Below are 20,754 nucleotides of genomic sequence, written 5' to 3'. Positions count from 1 at the left end.
AACACAACATAGAATCCACTTGCTTAGACCTTGTAGAAGCTTCAAAATCAGGAAAGCAACACCTTGATTGCTGCTGACAAGCTTCACGAGGCCCAGGCAGAAGTGATCTCACAGGTTTTCATTACATGACAATAACCACTTCAATCATGTTTTAGCAGTAGCTGTGAAAGAAGTCTGTCTTATCCTCAGTGATGTTCAAAGTAAAAAGTATTTCTCTATCTGTATCAACACAGGTGGAGTTTTTCTAAAAGCAGAGAAGTAGACTACATCATCATATCAGGTTTATTTTGACCAAAAGAGACAAGATACTTAGGATTAAAACCATGATGACAGGATTTGTCTGTGCACAAATCTGAGCACAAAAGTTTTCTTGACTCCAGGAGTAATAACACCTCACTGGAAATAATGAAGAGGCCCAGGTATCATTTCTGGTAATGAAAATGTATTTGGCTGCAATTCATATCCAGATTAGAGTCCATAAGGAGAGCAGAGAGTTTGCAAGAACAAGCAACACAAGCTGAAAAAGAGGAGTGTAAGCTCCAGGGAAAACAGAACAGACACGGAGAGAAAGATCAACTTTCCTGCTCCCCACTTTTAATTCATGGCTTAGGAGTCCACCACCAGGTGCTTGGGGATTCCTTTTGTTTTATTTATTGCTTCACTTCACTGATTCTATTATTATTCCTTTATTCAATTATTCAATATCTACTTATTGAAACGCATGAAGTCTTCGGTCCCACAGAAAGAGATGCAAGACACTGTTCTGTTTGGTTGGGTTTTTTTAACCAACATGAGAGGGGAGAACCTGAACCTGTTGGTGGCGTTGCTTCAAAAACCCTGGGAAGCAGAAAAAAGGCTTGGAATGCCTTACCAGCAGGCCAGGATGCAGAGGGCAGTGAAGAGGATGATGGGGATGGGGTAGGAGGCACAGAGCAGCCCATGGTTGTAGAACGCCCCCGATATCCTCTCGCGCAGCTTTTCAGTCAGGGTCATCCTCAGCTGTCACCTCCTGGCCATCCCGGGACGCAGCAGCGGGTCAGGCCATGCCAGCATGTGCAAGGCTTTGGGAAAGGCACTGAATCCAGCTGGGAATGGGAGAGACAGAAAGGCGGTGAGAAACAGAACTAAGTACAAGGAAAAACACAATCACAGAGTATAAGGGGTTGGAAGGGACCTCCAAAGATCAGCAAGTCCAACTCCCTGCCAGAGCAGGAATAAATCTAGGGCAGGTCACTCAGAAACACACCCAGACAGGTCTTGAAAGTCTCCAGAGAAGGAGACTCCACAGCCTCTCTGGGCAGCCTGTCCCAGGGCTCTGTCACCCTCACAGCAAAGAAGCTCTTCCTCATGTGGAGCTGGAACTTCCTGGGCTCCAGTTTGAATCCATTGCCCCTCGTCCTGTCACAGGGCACAAGTGACAAGAGCTTGTCCTGCCTTCTGGATGCCCTCATGTATTTATAGACATTCATTAGATCTCCCTTCAGTCTTCTCCTCTCCAGACTGAACAGCCCCAGGGCTCTCAGCCTTTCCTCATCAGGCAGGTGTTCCAGTCCCTCCATCATCCTCGTGGCCTCCCTTGGACTCTCTCCAGTAGATCCCTGTCCCTCTGGAACTGGGGAGCCCAGAACTGGACACAACGCTCCAAGTGAGGCCTCACCAGGGACGAGTAGAGGGGGAGGAGAACCTCCCTCCATCTGCTGGAGACACTCCTCTTAATGCACCCCAAGATACCACTGGCCTTCCTGGCCACCAGGGCACACTGCTGTCCCATGGAGAACCTGTCGCCTACCAGGACTCCAAGGTCCTTCTCCACAGAGCTGCTCTCGAGCAGATCATCATTCCCAACTCCTTTCAGAAAGCCCTGCCAGCGCTGAACCTGCTCAGATGCCAAGGGAGACACAGGCAGCATGAGCAAACCACTGGGATTTGCCCAGGGGCAGGAAGGGCAGGAAAGGCACCCGCAGCCAGGTAGAGGACAGGCAAGAGCAGAGCTAGGAAGCCCTTGGAAAGGAAGGAAGAAAAGGAGCTTAGCAGCACAGGAATTAAGCAGGACTCGGGGAAGAGGCCAAAATGCCAGTTAGAAAAGAAGGCTGGAGGTCAGCTGTCACCTCGAGGTGCTCAGGCTCTTGGACACCCCAAACGCTGGCAGCAACACCTCAGTAACCAGAGCCCAGAACAGGCTCCTCAGCAAGGACAGCTCCAGAAAGCTGCCTGTGCACAGGGAATGAGGGAGGGAGGCACAAGCAGCCAGAGCTCAGAAGACAAAGCCAGACAGAGTGAAATAAGCTGGTGCAGATGCTTCTCCTCAAAACCCATTTGGACCTGACTGCCAGACCCAGGAGCAGGCTGGCTGTCCCACTGCCAGCTCAGCTGCTGCTGTCACAACTGGGCAACTTCCATTTCCAAGTATAAAAAAATGCAAGATAAAAAGCCTTAGCAAAAGGTTAAGATAATACATCAAAATAAAGCACAAACCACATTTCTAGGAAAGACAGAGCTGAAGGAACCTGCCCTCCAGTTTCTTTATTCTTTTCAGTCTCAGGCTACATGCAAAGCCTGTGGTTCTCAGCAGCACCCTGAGCAGTGAAAGGCATGACTGCAACACAGGTTTTTTGGTACAGTTCAAAGCTATGATTATCCAAGATTTCTCTGTTTTTATCTGAGAGGAAATAAACACATCTTCCTGGCTCCTCCAGAATACCACTGGGACAACAAGGGACCCAAAGCACATGGAAGGAGCAACTTTGTCCCCAGAAAAATGCCATTAATGAGAAATCAGGCCCTAAACCCGGGCTACCCACCCAAACCAGCTGGTCACTGGACATGCTGAACCACTCACCTCCACCTCTCCACTAGAGAAGGCCTGAGGTTCACACAGGTAAAAATCCATTCAGGGTTATTATACACATCCTGGCTCAGCAATTCTGAAAGCCTCAATATTTAGAAGCTGAGGGAGGTATCACAGGGGCTGTTTTGGTTTATATTCTTTGCTAAGCATCCACTTTCAGCTCTCTGGGAGAGAGGACAAACCCTAAGTGCAGCCATTATGCTTTTAATATCAGATTAAATTCTATCTCATGTCCACGGGGCTATTTTGCAATGATCTACCTATTTCCCCCCCCCCCATAATGCAGCTAAAAATAACCAGATTTTTATCACCAGAAGCACCAGTACATTGGCCTGATGACCAAATGGAAAATATGGATAGATGTTTCTGCTCATACCTTTTAGCAAGGCACTCCTTCTTTCTGTAAGAATCAGTATCACTTTCCTGGAGGCAGGTACAATTTCAGTTGGCCTGCAGTCCAGCACCAGCACGGATGTGCCAGGATTTTGGGAGAGGGGAGGGATGAGAAGGGTGCAAGGCACGGGGTAAGGCTGACCAGCCAAAGCCAAACACTGCATTCATGCACAACAGGAAGGTTTTTGTCCTAGAGAACCTACAATATGGCTCCTCACAAAGGAACAGGCACGTGGCATGTAAGAATATGCTTTGAAGTTGTAGAGATCTCATCAGGAAAAGTTTGATTTTCAACCTTTAGCTTGTTTTGGTCCAGTGGCAAATCTGACCTGTTCAAATCAAGTTCAAGACTAATGTAAAAAAGACAATTAAAATTTAAAAAATTGATTGAAACCACTAGAAAGTTTCTATTCTAGGTCTCAGGACTGTGTAAAAAAAATATATATATTAAAATTTCAATAATAAATCCCTCTTCCAGAGCTGTTCACAGAGTGGGAATCATGCAGAACATCCCTGCAGACACAAGCCTACTGCTCATAACAGACCCCTGAACAGAATAATCAAAAATACCTTTGGAACTTATAGCAGCACCTGAACTGAAAATCCACACTGTGTTTCCAGCATCAGAAAGGAAGTTGCAAACAAGAGTATTGGAATAATAATAAAAAAAAATCATCCCATTTTGTCAGCAAGAGCCTTTCCAGAGCACGTTATGCTGGGGCTCACAGACTGTATCCCTCATCTAAGGCAGAAAGAAAAAAAAGTAAATTAAAGAATCCTTTAAAGTAAAACCAACACTGATCAGACTGCAAAGCCTCTGTATTTCAGCACCCAAAATCCACGGGTGTCCAATCCCAATGGATCTGATCCTTTCTGACAGGACACAAACTAATCAGACTGCCCAGCCTGAGCAGAAAGAAGAAAAAAAGAAAATGCTTCATATCAGCCCCATTACTTCTAGCAGTAGAAGTCTGAGTGCTGCAAGTGCAGGGACTGGAATGATGAGAAAAGCTCCAAGCACCAGAGGCAGTTGGGCTAGATGATCATTTTAAGTTCCTTTCAACAGAAATATTCTACCCCAAGCGGTCACAGAAGTGGGGAGGGGGCAAAACCTCACTTAAATATTCAAGTGAACATACAGGACGTACACAAACTAAAGCATTTGTCACAGAATGCCAGGTTGGAAGGGACCTCAAGGATCATCTGGTCCCACCTTTCTCAGCAGGAACACATTGTAGAGGAGGTGGCCCAGCACCTTGTCAAGGTGAGTCTTGACAGTGCCCAATGTTGGGGGATCCACCAGTTCCCCAGGGAGATTAAACATTATGATGTTTGACTGCTACAGGTCAAACGTGAAGCAGATGCCCCATCCCCAGGAGACAGGAGCAGCATGGCAGGGCTCCCAGGGAAGGCTCAGCTGGACACTGTGCTGGTAAAGCAGGGCCACGTTGGCTCAACACCAGCAGGGAAGCTGGAGACAAAGCACAGGAACCCGTTTCCTGGTAAGTTGTGCAAACCCTGTCCTGGCTTCATTCCCACTCTCCAAACATGTGGCTTTTGATTCGGCACCTTTACCTTCCAGTGCAAACAAGGAGCCATTTCAAGTGCACAGAACTATAGAATGGTTTGAATTTGAAGGGACCTTAGAGATCATCTAGTTCCAACCTCCCTCCATGGGCAGGGACACCTCCCAGCAGCCCAGGCTGCTCCAAGCCCCATCCAACCTGCCCTTCAACACTGCCAGGGATGGGGCAGCCACAGCTTCCCTGGGCAGCCTGGGCCAGGGTCACCCCACCCTCACAGCACAGAATTTCTTCTGAATGTCTAACCTAAATGTCCCCTCTTCCAGTTTTGATCCATTACCCCTTGTCCTCTCACCACGAGGTCTTGTCCAAAGCCCCTCCCCAGCTTTCCTGTAGCCCCTTCAGACACTGAAGACAGGAACAACAGCTCCTCCCTGCCACCAACCTGTCACCTGGGCACCCATAAACCCCGGGTGTTGCAGTCTAGAAAGAGGTGGCCAAGCAGATCTGACCCTGCTGTAGGGCTGGGTGCTGGGACTGGGCCATCCCTTCTGATCCCTGGTCTGTGGGGAACTCAGGAACACCAGAAATTCCACTTCTGAGCAAGAAATCTCTCACATGGGGCTCTGGGAGCAGCCTCACCTTCCAACAACAATTTGGGTTTTTAGCGCTGCACTGGGAACCGTTCCTACTAACTGCACAGAGGACAACTTCATGCTTACCTACACCTGATGTGAAACATGGGTGTTCATTAAGAAGAAAACATTAAACATCCCAAAGCTAATATTTGCCTACTAGTTTTCTTCAGGTTGCACATTAAATTCTGCAATCTTCACTGGCTTCAGGCTGCAACAGCGCTCGTAACGGTTCAAAGCAGGAACCGTTCCCATTCAAAGGCACTTGTGCAAACACAGGTTAGCCAGCTCCACACAAACCCTCTCATTTTAGGACAAATGTTAAAGGAGAACCCATTCTCAGTATTTCTTCCCTTCTGCATGACTGCAAACCCAAGACGAAGTTTGACTGCACACAAGGACATCAGGATGTTCTCTACCCTTGCAACACAAAATGTTGCATTTCAGGTTCACTTCAGGCACAAGGGACAGGGAAGCAATGAAGCCCAGAGCTTGATCATAAAAAACAAAAGTAAACAGCAGGCTTGAGAGAGCAAGATTTGGCTTTTAAATTCCTTAATTCCCAAACTACATTACACACTGAGCAATTACTTAGGCTCTCTAGTCCTTCCTTTCAGCTACACAAGCAGAACATCACTGTCACCAGGTTTACAAGTTCAGCTACACATGAGTGTGATTTTAATCGAGATGCTTTTCCACACACCAGCAACTCCAACGTTTCATTTAACCACAGCACTTCCCTTGGAAACATAACCTGGGGACTGGCTGAGTAAAATCCTGGACAAATCCTGAAAATCCAGATAGCCTGAGTCTAGTTAATGTAGTGGCAGGAGGCATGTGAGGACAAAACATCAGAGCCAGTGTCCCCAGCTGCCCCAGCTGTGCCCACCAGGACTGCTCTCCTGGGTGCAGAAACTCTTGATGTTTCTCAGCTGGAATGTTGCTTCCTTCTGAGACCCCTTCCCTCACCCAGACAGAACAGGAAATACAAATAACAGCAGCCTTCACTAAGCACACATCTAGGTAGTCTTAATATGCTGCTTTTGGTAGCCCACTGTAGGGTTCTACAAGCCTCACTAAGATTGAGAAAAATAGCTCAGCTCTCCAGGTACCAACAGCAGCTTCCTCATCCTAGCTGCGCCAACACAGGAGGTCTGCAACACTGGGACACAGACCCAGAAGAGCCTCCTGCGTTCCCTAACTACATGAGGAAATGAGCCAGAGAGCCCAAACTACAGTAATGCTGAGCTGTGCCTCGAATGCCAGGGGAAAGAGGTGCCTATTCCATAGTATTATGGATGCTGGAGCAATCAGACTTTCCTGGGAAGTCCCTGTTGCTGTGGTTTGCTGGCTCTGCTGCAAATTCTTACAAAAAACAGGACTGAGCAGCATATGTAGAATGTACAGAAATGTAGAACAGATTCTTGCAGGAGAAACCCCTCCTGCTTACAGATGCTGGATGACACCACTTTTCCCAAGACAAAGGCTTTACTCTCACGTAACAATAGCTACATGATCCAAATTCTCTCCATCTCTGCCTGAGAGCATTTCACAGCCTCCCTTTACCTCTGAAGTGCAGCAGAAGGCAGCTCTCTCCCATGCAGACAGCAGCAGCTCAGACCACATGAGCCCACTGCAAGCTTAGAGGCAAGATTACCAAATGTATGAACACTGTTCCCTTTATAACAAACAGTAACCTGGGCTCTTTAAAGTATATTCAACATCTCCATGTTCCCTAAAACTTTCTTGAACTGGGCTGTCAGAAAAACATTATTGAGCTTGTGAAGAGTGGGGAAAAAAATATATTTAAAAATAAAATCACCCTTCTGTAGCAATGTTTCCTGCACATCAGGACATGAAATAATTTGCTCCATCTTGTGGCCTACAGCAAAGTCCTACAACTAAACTTTCAACAGGGATTTTAAGCCAGCATTTTCCATGCAAAATATTGAGCATGGTAAAGCAAGAATGGCTCCAACATGGTCCTCCTGTCCCCCCCCAAGCCCTACCACCCGCTGCAGCTTCCCTCTGGGACCAAACACTTCCCAGGTGTGACCTGTCCCTGCTCCCTGGGGAGGAACAGCACCTCACACCAAGGCAGCAGCCCCAGAGCAGACGCAGGATTTCAAAAGCTTCCCTGCCAGGGCTGGGCATCTGGGGAAGGGAAGGGGAGGAATGAAGGGGAAAGAAGGAATTTATTAAAAATGAGGATTTATAAAGGTCACCCAGTCTCTGGCAGCTGCTGCCAAAAGAGCAGCACCTAAGGGTGAGGCAGGCAGAGGCCATCAGGACTGATTCTCACTCCCAGCCCTGCAGTCATTTGCCAGGTCTCCATCAAGCCAGCAGCTTCAGCAGAGCAACCTTCTGCCTTCAAAGGTACCACAAAGCTAGTGGAAACAGCAGGACTGGTGCTGCTGGAGATAAAATTAGCCAGACTACATAAAATTTGTGCTGTCAAATGAGGAGTTTTCTTATCTAGGCTCTTAAAATCTTGAGCCACAGGACAGAGGGTCCTTGGAGGACCCATATGCCACCTCCTCCCCACGACAGGGACATTCACACAAGCAGAGACACTTGGCTGCAGATGTTTCATGCATTTCTGGGCTATATCCAGGACATACCAAGCAGCAGTGATCCCTGATACCAATTTACAGTCTCCACTTCACCTGCAGAGGATCCATTTTGGCTCTCACTACAGCCATGATCTCATGACAATGCCACCAGCTCAGCACCACAGACATCCCCCTGGGCACAAGTGAAATAACTTTCCCTGCAGATGTAGAACACAGCCAGGTGCTGGACCACACACACACCAGCAAAGAAAAAACACATTTTCTTGCCCTTTCTTGGACTGTAGAGGTGGTTCACAGCCCTGAGATGCTAGAAGCCACCACCACTGCAATCCCCTCACTGAAACCCCTGGTGCCAGCTGCTGCAGGAGCTCCCACATCCCAGCATCAAATACAGGGAGAAGGGGAAGGAAGGGTGGAACAGTCCTCGGGAACCCAGTTCTGCTCTTCAGAGGGAGCCCCCTCCACCAGGGGCCAGGGAGGAAGCATTCTTCTGAAAACTTCAGAGGTGGGAAAACAAGAAATCTGCTTGAGCAGTAACCTCCCTTCATAGAAATGCTACACAAGCAGCTCTAACACCAAGTTCCTGTTCTCCACTTGCATTCCCATGAGAAGAATAACAGGCTTTGTGCTGTGAAAGGAGACAGAGGTCACGGGGGAACAGAATACTTCCTATGGGAAAATCATGACCAGTGCAGTAACCTCCTGGGGGCTGGTGTCCAGAATGGGTTAATCCTGACACTGCTCTCTCAGCAACAAGGCTCCAAAACAGCCTCTATGTTCTCAGTCGGGTATTCTTCATAGAAGGGTACATTTCACATTCAAAAAGTAGAAGTTCTTCAATAAATGTGATTTCAGGCTGCACTCCTTCCATTCCAGCTCTATGGCCAAACAGTATTTAAAGTCTGAATGGAGTTTCTGAACCAGATTTCAACAGACAGAACGTGCCTCCAGCCCAGGACAACCAGGAACAGGTGCACATCTCACCTTCCTCTGGTCAGAAACAAGCCAGTTTTGAGGGGAGCTGAACCTCTAACCTCTCAGTAGTACAATACAACAGAACAATATTGCATTGTGAGGATCAGACACCTCCAACACCCCCTTCCCTTCTCATTTATCCTTCTCTGAAGATACCTCAAAGCTCTTCACATCAGTTCAGTGTTTGGAGTTTGTGCCCTGAACTTGCTGGGAAACTCATTTCCCTCATTTAAACAAACACCAAAAAAAACCAAACCACCACAACCAAATAAAATGGTGCTTACCAGACACTTGAGGAGTTCAAAGCTCAAGGAGTTACATCTTGATAAAAAATTCTACACAAATTAACAGAAATCACTCACTCCATTCTCAACTTTTTGCTTGTTTTCCTCCCCCTACAATATCCATTGTTGTGTTGAGATTTTAAAAAATCTTAAGTTATCTGAAATAGATTCTATTTTACAAGTGATATGTCCCTCATTTTACACATTTTTAATAATATCTTTAAATACCTGAGTAGCAGCAAGAACAGAGAAACACCACCACAAAGATTCAAAAAGAAAACATCTAAACATCCTGAATAATGGTTGAGCTCGTGACACCTATTTTCAGGACATCTTTTGGACTTCTTTGCCTCAAGGGATGAACCACAACTAAACTCCTGCTTGAAAATAACAATTCATGTGATGTATTTTCCTTCCTTGCTTGCTAAAATGCTTCCAACAGCACTGGACAACGACTTATTGGTGTGGATGAAATGGCAGGATGGTCCACACGAAGAACTATAGAACAAGTTTGGGATAAGTAACAAAAATAGAAAGCATCCAGGTTTAGAAAAGCCCCACAGCTTCCAGGTTTACCCTTCTTGTTGCACCCAGCCAAAGGAAGCTTAACTCACTTACTACATGTAGCCACAAGACATTTCCCAATCTCTTCCTGACCTCAGAGTTCTTGGCCAACCCAGTTCTCGTTAGCAATGACCTGGTCCCACTCTCAGTTTACTACACAGAGAAAAACACAATTGGATGGGACAGCTTCTCCCTCCAACTAGGGGCTTAGACACTTTTAGCTGCATTTATTACAATTTCAGCATTCATTTTCATTATTTTTAGCATTTATTACAATTTCAGAAAGATTATTAGTATATGCCTTACACAGGGGAAGTACTGGAGATCCATGATGGAAAACCTGCTAAATAAGTTAGGACAAGGGTTAATCTAGAGAAGAAAAGGTGCAGGACACACCACAGAGAGTCCCCAGATTCCATTTCCAATTTTGGCACTAAGCTGCTGAGCAGATTTTTGGACGAAAGGCTTGTCCTCTCTAGACTCATTTCTCCCCAGTAGCAGAGTAAAATACACTGATTCCATTAAAAAACACTGGCCCAGGTTGCCCAGGGAAGCTGTGGCTGCCCCATCCCTGGCAGTGTTGAAGGGCAGGTTGGATGGGGCTTGGAGCAACCTGGGCTGCTGGGAGGTGTCCCTGCCCATGCAGGGGGGTGAGACTGGATGGTCTTGAAGGTCCCTTCCCACCCAAACCAGTCTGGGTGCAGATGACCCTGTGGCCTCAGGCCCTGTCACAGATCAGTGTGCCAGTGAAGGGGCTACAGGAGGAGCCCCCACACCAGCCAGGGTCCTGGAGCAGAGGGTGTTACTGCTAGAGACCCAGAGGGACTCACCACCCAGCAGCTAAAGCAACACGTAACCTTTTGTCTCCATATGCTTGCTGAAAGGTGGGAACTATTCTTCCACCTTTTACCAGGGAATATTTGGAAAACTACAGATCCCTCAGGCAGATACTCTAAAGAAATCAGCAGACTGCAAACAGAATTGCTTGATGGGAGTTATCACACACAGGGAGGAAGAGTCAGCTTCACAAATGCCTTAGACTGACTTTGCCAGGGGAATGACTGAGCATGGAGCCAAGGCAGGAAGTCCCCCCAGGCTGCTAAAAGCGGGCTCAGGAAAACTCCTGAACTTCTGAAAAACTAAACTGTCATGTGATAGAGGGGAAAGGCCTTCCTATGGATAGAAGTCGATTATAAAAGAGGTTAAAAAAAGGACCATAAAAAGAAGTTATTTTCCTAGAAGGTGGCATCAGACAGACCCCCAGGGTCTGTGCTGTTTCCTGTATCCACAGTTTCCCTGGAAAAAAGGTGGCATAAGTAACACTCCAGGTGTCTGTTATTCATGGTGGCAGAGATCAGGCTGTCTGAAGAGTTGGCAGAAGTAATTCCACACCAAGTGGTCAGGCAACAAAAGGAGGTATTAAGGTCAATGTTAATGAATGGTGTGTGATGCAAACAGGGACAATAATGTCACATACACAGGAGCACATTCTGGACTGGCTCTCATCACTGCAAGGAATGTCCTGGGGTCCTAATTTTTAACCTCTGAAAATGTGAACTTGATGCAGTCAAAACAAATAAATGCTGTACTAGAAAACACTAAGAATGGAATGGAGAACACGTATAAATCATTATTATGTACATGTGTGCTATACACAGCTCTGGTCATTCTTCCTCATCTCAAAGAGGACATGCAGGAGAACTAGTAATCATGAAGTCATAGAATGGTTTGGGTTGGAAGGGACCTTAGAGACCATCTAGTTCCAACCCCCGGCCACCAGGGGAACACACACCTTCCACTGAAAGGTACAGAGAAATTCAACAAGGATGATCAAAGATACTGAGCAGGTTCCGTAACAACAAAAAGCATGAGAAGACTTCCCAATCTGGAAAAGATTTTATCAGCACATGGATACAACAGACCTCTCAAACCCAGAGATGATGTGAGGAACCAGGACAGGGGAGGGCTGCCTCTTCCAGAACAGGGATAATTCAGCATCAAACCAAACTCCAAAGTGGCAGCTCAAAATAAGCACACAGTTAAGCTGGGCAATCTTTACCCCAGGACAGGGCTACATGGCTTTCTCCTGGAAAGCCCCAAAGACTGATGCAACACCCACGTGCAGTTACATACCACAGACTCACAGAATCCTTCTGGACAGAAATTACCTTTTAAGATCATGGAGTCCACCCATTCCCCCAGCCCTGCCCAGGCCACCCCTGCCCCATGTCCCTCAGCACCATCTCCAGGGCTTGGAAACCCCTCCAGGGATGGGGACTCCCCCCTGCCCTGGGCAGCCTGGGCCAGGCCCTGACAACCCTTGCCAGGAGGGAATTGTTCCCCAGATCCAACCTCAGCCTCCCCTGGCACAACTGGAGGCCGGTTCCTCTTGTCCCATCCCTTGTTCCTGGGGAGCAGAGCCCGACCCCCCTGGCTCCAACCTCCTCTCAGGCAGCTGCAGAGCCAGCAGGTCTCCCCTCACCTCCTTGGCTCCAGGCTGGACACCCCCAGCTCCCTCAGCTGCTCCTCAGAAGACCTGTTCTTCATCTTTTCCATTAAATCCACTTCTCACTTCAACAAGATCATGCTGGCCTGCTGCAGGATGCCCCAACCCAGTGGACAGGCCCAAATGCTGAGGAATTTGATAAATTTTTCATGTTTTGGCAGCTCAGAAAGTTCCTGACTTCAGAAATTAATTCCACGATGCAAGCAGTAAAAAACAAAGATTATTTTTTTTTTTTTCAGATTTATCTTTTCTATATGAATGCACTGACCAGGCATCTTAAACCCGTGCTTTAAAATTTCTGAAGTATGGAGAAAATTAACTTGCATTAAAATAATATGGACCACAGGGGCAAATTAAGTGTGTTCTTTACCTTCTTCTAGGGCCCTCCCTGGCCCTGCTGGTGACACAGGTGGTTTCTGGGCTCCAGAGCACAGTCCTGGCTCATGCTGAGCTTCTCCTCACCCAACACCCTCTCAGGGCTGCTCTCCATCCATTCTCCACCCAACCTGGATTTATGCTTGTACATCTCTGCTTCCCCCTGAACACATCATCCACTTGGCTCTGTCCATAACAGCCCCAACAGCCTGACACCACTGCAGCATGTTGCACAAGGCCCTGAGAGCAGGGCACTAACTGCTCACCCTGCACAGATCCCAGACACCCTTGGCCTTCTACTATGGCTACTTCTACTCACGTCCTGTTCTAAACCTCCCTGCAAGATCCAGTTTAACATCTTGGCCCATGCCTTTTGTTTGTGATATATATATAAAGAATGCTCTGGGATGTCATTTATGAAGTGGTAACTTCAGATCCATCCTTAGTGTAATTTCTGAGAAGTTTCCAAGTACTCCCTATATTATGGACTAGCAAAGGAGTAAAAACCTCCCCAAACCAATCCTCACCCCCCACTAAAGCACAAAAAACCATCAAGCTAAACACTCCAGCAGAGCCACAACAGCTTCCTGTGAGGCACACAAGGACAAGCACATGTTTTAGCACTGAAGGGCACCAACTTTTTCCTCCATTTCACACACCTTGTGTGTTTCTCCCTCACATCTCATCTCCAGCTCCCTCTGCCAGCTGGAAACCCTTCCCCCTGCTCCCATCCCTCCCTGCCCTTGTCCCAAGCCCCTCCCCAGCTTTCCTGGAGCCCCTTCAGGCACTGGAAGGTGCTCTCAGGTCTCCCTGGAGCCTTCTCTTCTCCAGCAAGAAGGGATTCACAGCTTCTCTGGGCAACCTGTTCCAGAAGTGCAGTCCAGCCAGGTTTCAGCAGGATGCCATGGAAGGATGAGAATTTCCAAGCAGACCCTCAGCAGCTGCCCTGTGTTGAGGTGTGGTATCATGTATGTAGAAAACTAACTACCCAACTGCCTGTACTGGAAAGTACTAAAGAACAGGTTGACTACAGGCACAGGTTTGAAGATTCCAGCTTATATAAAACTTACTTTTGAAAAAGAAATTAATAGTGGCAATTAATTATGGAATGACTGGGTTTTAAAATAGCCTTACTTGAGAGGAAAGATAAAATAATGAGAAGGCAGTTTTAACTGACAGCTGCAAACCTGATATTAAAATACCAGGTATACTATGCATTCTTAAAGTACTTCAAGACATTTAAATATTAGATATCCCCAAATGCTCATTTTAGGGCTGTAAAACGTACAGTGAGACTCTTCATGTGTTAATTCAAACTACATTTTTTTCACCTCACTATTAATCAAAAGCATATGCCTATCAAAATAGAAAAAAAGTGCAAAGTTTCAGAGACAATTTCATACCTTAACTTATATCCAAATCTTCCATTAAAATAATCCATCTCAGACTTATTCAGAGATTCCATGATCCACAGAAATACCCAGGGACAAAACTTCTGCCTCCCCTCCTCCTTTCCCCACAGATCACTGACCACCAGTGCAGGTGAAAAGCCTCCTTTAATTGCAGATCACACATAATCAATTATTCCAACACCTGCAGTTGATTATCTTTGCTTGACTACCAAACCTTACCCCTGTCCTCCCTGACCTGTAACCTGCCTTTCAGGCAACATTTAAATCACCCAATCCATGTCTGGATTTTTAATCCTGTCACACAGCACGTCTGCAGTCCTTCCCCTGACACCTGCAACGTGCAGTCTGTGCACAGCACTGCAAGCAGGAAGGAGAACCCACGTTCCAGAGGCCCATGCAGCCTCTGCCTTAACCAGGTCTCCACTGCTGCTCTCATTGTATTTATTTATCTCATTTTGTATCCATCATACAGCAGCACATTCTGCTTGAGAATTTTATTAGGACAAAAATCCAAACCTCAGTGAACCCAGGATACATGGAAGCTTTTGTCTCTGCAGCCACAACCAGACCTGACACCTCATCCTAGCAAGAGCTAATCTGGCTTTGCCTGGGAAGTACCTGTGGAAAGCAGCACTGCCTGTTCTGTGCTCCCTGTCATGGCTCAGGTGCTCCTGGATCACTCCTTGCTGTAGGAACCCAGGACAGGTCCTGGCTGCAGGACCCCAGGATGACTGCTGCTCCTTATGCTCTGCTGCCCACCCCTTCACCCACACGAACTACTCACTCTTTCCAAACACCAGCTCGTTGCCATTTCTCAAGAAACACCTACTGAAGTTTTTGAGTTGTTTCCAGCCTGTGCTTTAAGCACACAGATGACCATCTCACATAGATGACTGCTTGCAAACCTGCTCTCTCTTCTTCCCAGCCTGTCATGAGTCACTCACATGCTGACTTGGTCTTCACTAAGAGTCAAAAAATACTCAACACCCCATTTGCAGTGACACTGCACAGTCAGTTTTTCCCTGTGCCCTTCCTCCATCACGTTCTTACAACAGGACATTCACAAATAGTTTTTTGTATCCCCGGATGGCCTCTCCAGCCAGGTTTGACTTCTGACTCAGTCCTTCTCAGCTACTCTCCAGATGAAGAATGGGAACACCTCTGGGTTCAATACCCACGTCCTGCAGCAGGGCTGCAGCCAGTACTTTAAGTGTAAGAACGTGATTATCACCCAGCACTGCTTTTTTAAGACAAAGTCCATTAGCTGAGCAGTACCTGCAGCAGTCCTGCAGCACCATAACACACCCGCTGGACATTCCCTTTTCTTCCTCAACAGCTCTCCAGCTGCAATTACTCATTTGCCTCATCAAACAGGTAACTGAAACCAGCACTCTCCTGCTTCTGCATCTGTGGTTGGGGCTCCTTTCCCTGCAGAGGATACACTTCCTGGTTCTGAACCCTCCTTCAGTACAGAATCAGAATTAGTGGTTAATGACCTCTATTAACAAACAAACCACCCACCACTGTTTAATTTAGGCCCCTGGGTTCTAACCCATATCTGAACATCACCTTTGACCACAACTATCTTTTCAGAAACTGTGCCATCACCAATGCTTAACATCCCTCTTTTATTCAACAGTTTTACGAAGTAGGGAAAGTTAAACTGAACACTAACATCTTTTAAAAGTGCCTGTGACAGGCTAACTGACTCCTCAGAAGTCCACTGCTTGTGTTCAGGTCGCCTTTTCAGTCCCAGGTGCTAGACACAGCAGGTTTCTGAAACCCTTCCCAGGTAAACCACATCTCCATCAGTACTTGGAGCAGACTTCTGCATCTTCCAGGTGCTGCCCCACTTCCTCACAGACAGGAGCAGCCCCTCCACCCTGCAGGAACTGGTCCTGGCTCTGCTTTCACCAGAGGAAGGGCAGGAGAGCTCTGCTAGGCACCGTCCTTCCCCTGAAATTTGCATGGCCAGCATGGAGGTTTCAAGCACCTTTTGCATCACCATTTTCAGCCTGTGAACTTGGCTGAGCAGCTCCCCTTGGTCATCTCTGTGGATGAAAATGCAGTCTATTTTTTTTTCTGGTTTACCCAGATCACAGCTTATATCGGGTCATTTGCCTCCTAGAAGAAAATTCCATCCCACAACACCTCAGAAGTAGCTTTTGAGTAGCCACTCCATCACACTCAGAACAAAGAGCAGCTATCACTAGCAGAAGTTTCCTGACTAACAGTAATTTGGTTAGATCAAACCAAGTTTTGCATTAAGCACTATTATTTTCCTGAAAAATATCCTGTGGAGACATATAAAACAATAACCTCCCTATTTCAGAAGGAGGGTTTGGTTTCTGCAGTGCTGGCTGGGCACCTCCTGACAGCTGTCAAGCCAAGGGTTGCTAAAACTCCTGGGTTTGGCAGAAAACCAGAAGTCTACCTATGGCTCTCTGGGGAAACACTCTTCCACACAGACCCTCTCTACAATTCCCAAACATTAGAGGCATTTTCACTCTGAACTCTTGGATGCTGGAAGTTTTGGCTTTGTCCACCACCCGGTTAATGGGTACCCTCTCACAGGCAGGATGCTAACACTGACAGACAGGAGGGAGACAACAAACACTGACAACAAACACAACCCTGGCTGTATTTTCCATGAAACAGACAACAAAAATTAAGCAGGAAACTCCAGCATGTATTTCCCTGCATTATTTTCTAAAAAAAATAAACAACAAACCAACCCCAAAACCAAACCACCCAACCTTTAATCAGTTTTCATGATAAATAAAAAAAAAGTCAGTCTGCACTTTAATACCTTCCAGGCTGGAAAAGCACCCTGAGAAGGCAGAAGGAAACACAAGCATCTGCAAGGTGACTCACTCACATGGGATTGATTTTCAACAGGTTCCAGGAGCAGCACCTGGCAAGCCCAACTGAGCCAACTACCAGGACTCCCAACACTGATAAGGGAGCATTTTGTCATCTCCAGCATCACACAGAACTAAATGTTTTTCTTTCTATTAATGACCAATTAAAAGCTCAGGATCAGCAAATCACTAAGCTCCTTCTTCCCAGCAGGGAAACAATCCCAAAAGCACTCCGAGAGACAAGTCTCAAAGTCTGACTCGGACATTGTCTTCTGAAAACAAACCAACTATTATTCCCACAGTACCTTTATCACAATGGTCCACACAAGATTAATTCAGTGTTTAACCAAAGAAATGCAACCCTCCTCCCCTCCTCATTCACCACTGCTCTCTCGCTGCAGCTGAAACTCACCCTCTTACTGGCAGGGGCTTTAGAATTTTATTTTCTTCCCAAGGGAACCCAGTTAAGCAGAAAAGCTGTTCTGACACCCCAGGACTGCCTCTTCACCTGAGGACACAAAATATTTACTTGCAGACAACCACCTTTAAATCCCTGTTCCTCCACCTTCTTTTTGATAGTTTGGCTGTGAGAGGTTAACAGCTTACAGACATTGGGCTGCAGAAGCACAGAACTGCCTTGTCTTCCCTAAGACCTTCCTTTCTCACCCTTTAACACACCATGTAAGTTCTGAAGGAGTTATAAGACAAGATCTTACAGCCCAGGAATGCTTCTAAAGCTCAGCCTACATCTACCCCTGGTGCTGCTCCAAACTCAAGGCTGACTTCCTGGGCCCAAGCACCACCAGCTCCTCCCTGCTCATCCAGCACCCGGCACAGAGGAGCATCCTGCACGCTCTAAAAGGTCTTTTATAAACAGGAGAAAGTTGCCTGCAGCTCCCTGGGAAGAGTCAAGGGAACTCTGTCAGTTCCACGAGCCTGGCAAGAACAAGGAGGAGGATTCCCAGGTCACAAGATCTGCTGGAATTGCTGTACTGCTGCTGCTCGCCTTCCTCATCACCTCCTCAGTCCCGCTACAGACAGGTAAAACTAGTACTGCTCATCAAGCTGCACCTATTCTGTATTTTTAAACCCTGCTCACCAGAGAGGGGAAAAAAAAAAATAGGACTTTTCTATGCATAATTTCATGAACTCTGACGACAGACAGGCCTAGCAACCCACTGAACAAAAATAGCCTTGAATAACTCAACAACTGTCCTCAGAGAGCTTGACAAATCCATTCCCCACTGAGATTCTGACAGCTAAAAAACTGATTTTCGTGCTCCTGAGACAAAACCTGCTTCTTCTTTGCTCTTTTGTGATGTTATATTTGAACCTGGTTTGAAACAATTAACAGCACTGTATCCAGTTAAGCTCTGTAACTGAAAATACTGAGGAACTGCTTGGTGGACCCAGGGGTCGCAGCACAGCTCTCCATGTGTCAGACATCCAGTAAAAATCCTGGGGTGTTTTCCTTTCTTCTGGATTCAAGCCAGCTAATCTCCTTTCTGCATTACACAACAGCCTGTGTAATCCTAAATTTATCACAGAATATGCTGTCACAATAGTTGTAGGTTTCACAAAGAGTGAGATCATGCGTCTTCCCCCCTTGCATGACAGAAAACACTTTTCTTTCAACATCCTGAAAACAAGGGGACGATGCAATCAGGCAATTTTGGCAGGTAGGCAGCAGTCCTTCCCCCAGGATTTTCCCAAACACCAACCCACAACTACACCACGACAGGACTCAAGACAGTTCCTTGCTCCTTATCTTAGAGAAGAACGTAAAAAACCTTCACTTGGTCTCAAGACAGGGAAGTTGACTCCTAAATGTTATCACGGCTTCAGAGACGAAGGGGATTAGCCAGGCAGGGACTTTGCAGCACGGCAGAGCCAGGTCCCCTGGACACCAAAGTTGTTCTCAAGCTCACCCTCCCTACCAACACACCAAGCCAACCCACCCAGCAGAAGGGCTCACTCCACATTTCAGCCATTCCCTTTACATCCACCATCCTTCTTTTCCATCAAGGATGCTCTCCCGACGCCGCAGCAGGGATGATTAACTCTCCCCCTCACCCTCCTTACTCCTTCAGTCCCACCCCCAAAACCCCTCCATCCCTCTTCCCAGGCACATTTCCTCACCCTTCCCCTCGCTCCTTCCTTGCTGTCCTCCAGCACAGCGGTGCCCCGGGCTGCCCATCCCCGGTTTCCTAAGCAGGAAACACTCCCGGATTTTGATCCCCATCGGAAGCAGCCGCTACTCCGGGGCCTCAAGCCCAAACCCCCCAAACCCCTCAAGCACAAATCCCCCAAGCCCAAGCCGCCTCCTAAGCCCAAGCCCCCCTCCCCAAGCCCAAGCCCCCTCCTCAAGCCCAAGCCCCCCTCCTCGAGCCCAAGCCTCCTCAAGGCCAAGTCCCCCTCCTCAAGGCCAAGCCTCCTCAAGCCCAAACCCCCTCCTCAAGGCCAAGTCCCCCTCCTCAAGGCCAAGTCCCCCTCCTCAAGGCCAAGTCCCCCTCCCCAAGCCCAAGTCCCCCTCCCCAAGCCCAAGTCCCCCTCCCCAAGCCCAAGCCCCCTCCTCAAGCCCAAACCCCCTCCCCAAGCCCAAGCCCCCTCCTCAAGCCCAAACCCCCTCCCCAAGCCCAAGCCCCCTCCCCAAGCCCAAGTCCCCCCAAGCCCAAGCCCCCTCCCCAAGCCCAAGTCCCCCCAAGCCCAAGCCCCCTCCTCAAGCCCAAGTCTCCCCAAGCCCAAGTCCCCCTCCTCAAGCCCAAGTCCCCCTCCTCAAGGCCAAGCCCCCTCCTCAAGGCCAAGCCCCCCCAAGCCCCCCCAAACCCCAATCTCCTCACAACCCCCCCCCCGTCTCCCTCACCCAGCGCTGCCGGGGCAGGGGGGGACAGGGCAGCCCCTCCCTCAGGAGAGCACAGCGCCTCGCTCTTCCCCGCCGGGACAATTAACCCCCGTCATTAACCTGAACTCCCACACGCTCCTCAGAAGACACTTCCACAAACCAACCCGCACCCCCCCCACCCCCAAACCCCCCCCCCCCGAAGCACCGCAGCTTGGGGAAGGACACCCCCCCCCCCCCCCAAAACACCCCGGAGGCCTCTCCAGCGGGCTGGTTTGGGGTGCTGGTTTTTTTTTTTGGGGGGGGGGTTTCCCTCAGGATTCCCGCCGGGATGAGGCCTAAAGGCCTGAGGTGTGTGGGGGGGGGGGGATGCGAGGGATCGTTAAACGGCCGTTAGAAGGGGGGGGGGGAAGCCCGGGGGCCGCGGGGGGGGGGGGGGAGGGGCGCGCCCCGGTCACCGGGATGTGCGGGGGGGGGGGGGTGGGAAACGGGACCCACCGACGGCGAAGCGCTTCACTCACCTCCGGCCCGCGGCCTCCCCGGGGCCGCCGCCAGCCCCGCTGCCTTCCCCTCCGTTAATCGCCGGGGGTTTGTCGGGTTGTTTTGTTTTTTTTTTAAACGGTTTCCTGCATTTCCTGCTGCTTTTTTTTTTCCCCCTTTCTCTTTCCCCGGGGGGGTCGGTTGTTATTCCTGCTGTCGGGGCCCGGCCGGGTCCCCCCCGTTCCCCCCTGGCTGGGCCGTGTCTCTCAGCCCGGTACCTCCCCCCGCCCCCCGCCCCGCTCCGCGCCGCCCCCTCCCCCCGGGGCCACCGACACCGGGACCCTGCGCGCGCAGCCCCGCGCCGGCCACGCCCCCCCGGCCACGCCCCTTCCTCGGCCACGCCCCCACCTCAAACACGCCCCCCGCCTACTACAAACACCCCGCTCATTATCATAACCCCGCCCCCCCGTGAGGCTAGGCCACGCC

At 48.7% G+C, this 20,754-nt stretch overlaps 1 protein-coding gene across 3 annotated transcripts in view; it reads right to left on the bottom strand.

The window, feature by feature from the left end:
* Window positions 1-20,554, bottom strand: part of SCAP (SREBF chaperone) — a 58,339-nt gene extending 37,785 nt beyond the window's left edge. Inside the window, exons 1-3 of one of the 3 annotated variants that reach the window (XM_051610995.1) lie at window positions 20,310-20,554; window positions 19,089-19,156; window positions 872-1,085 (exon numbers count right to left, since the gene is read on the bottom strand). In XM_051610995.1, coding sequence (XP_051466955.1) covers window positions 872-993 — 122 coding nt within the window. In that variant the 5' untranslated portion in view covers window positions 994-1,085; window positions 19,089-19,156; window positions 20,310-20,554. Of the gene's footprint in view, window positions 1-871; window positions 1,086-17,361; window positions 17,458-19,088; window positions 19,157-20,309 lie in introns of all 3 variants that reach the window. The other 2 variants (XM_051610994.1, XM_051610993.1) reach the window with 2 other exon arrangements.
* Between the last annotated feature and the right edge of the window lie 200 nt (window positions 20,555-20,754).

The sequence above is a fragment of the Apus apus genome, chromosome 2, assembly GCF_020740795.1.
Source record: "Apus apus isolate bApuApu2 chromosome 2, bApuApu2.pri.cur, whole genome shotgun sequence".
NCBI lineage: Eukaryota > Metazoa > Chordata > Aves > Apodiformes > Apodidae > Apus > Apus apus.
The sequence above is the reverse complement of the archived record's forward strand: the minus strand, read 5'-3'. Positions and strand labels throughout refer to the sequence as shown.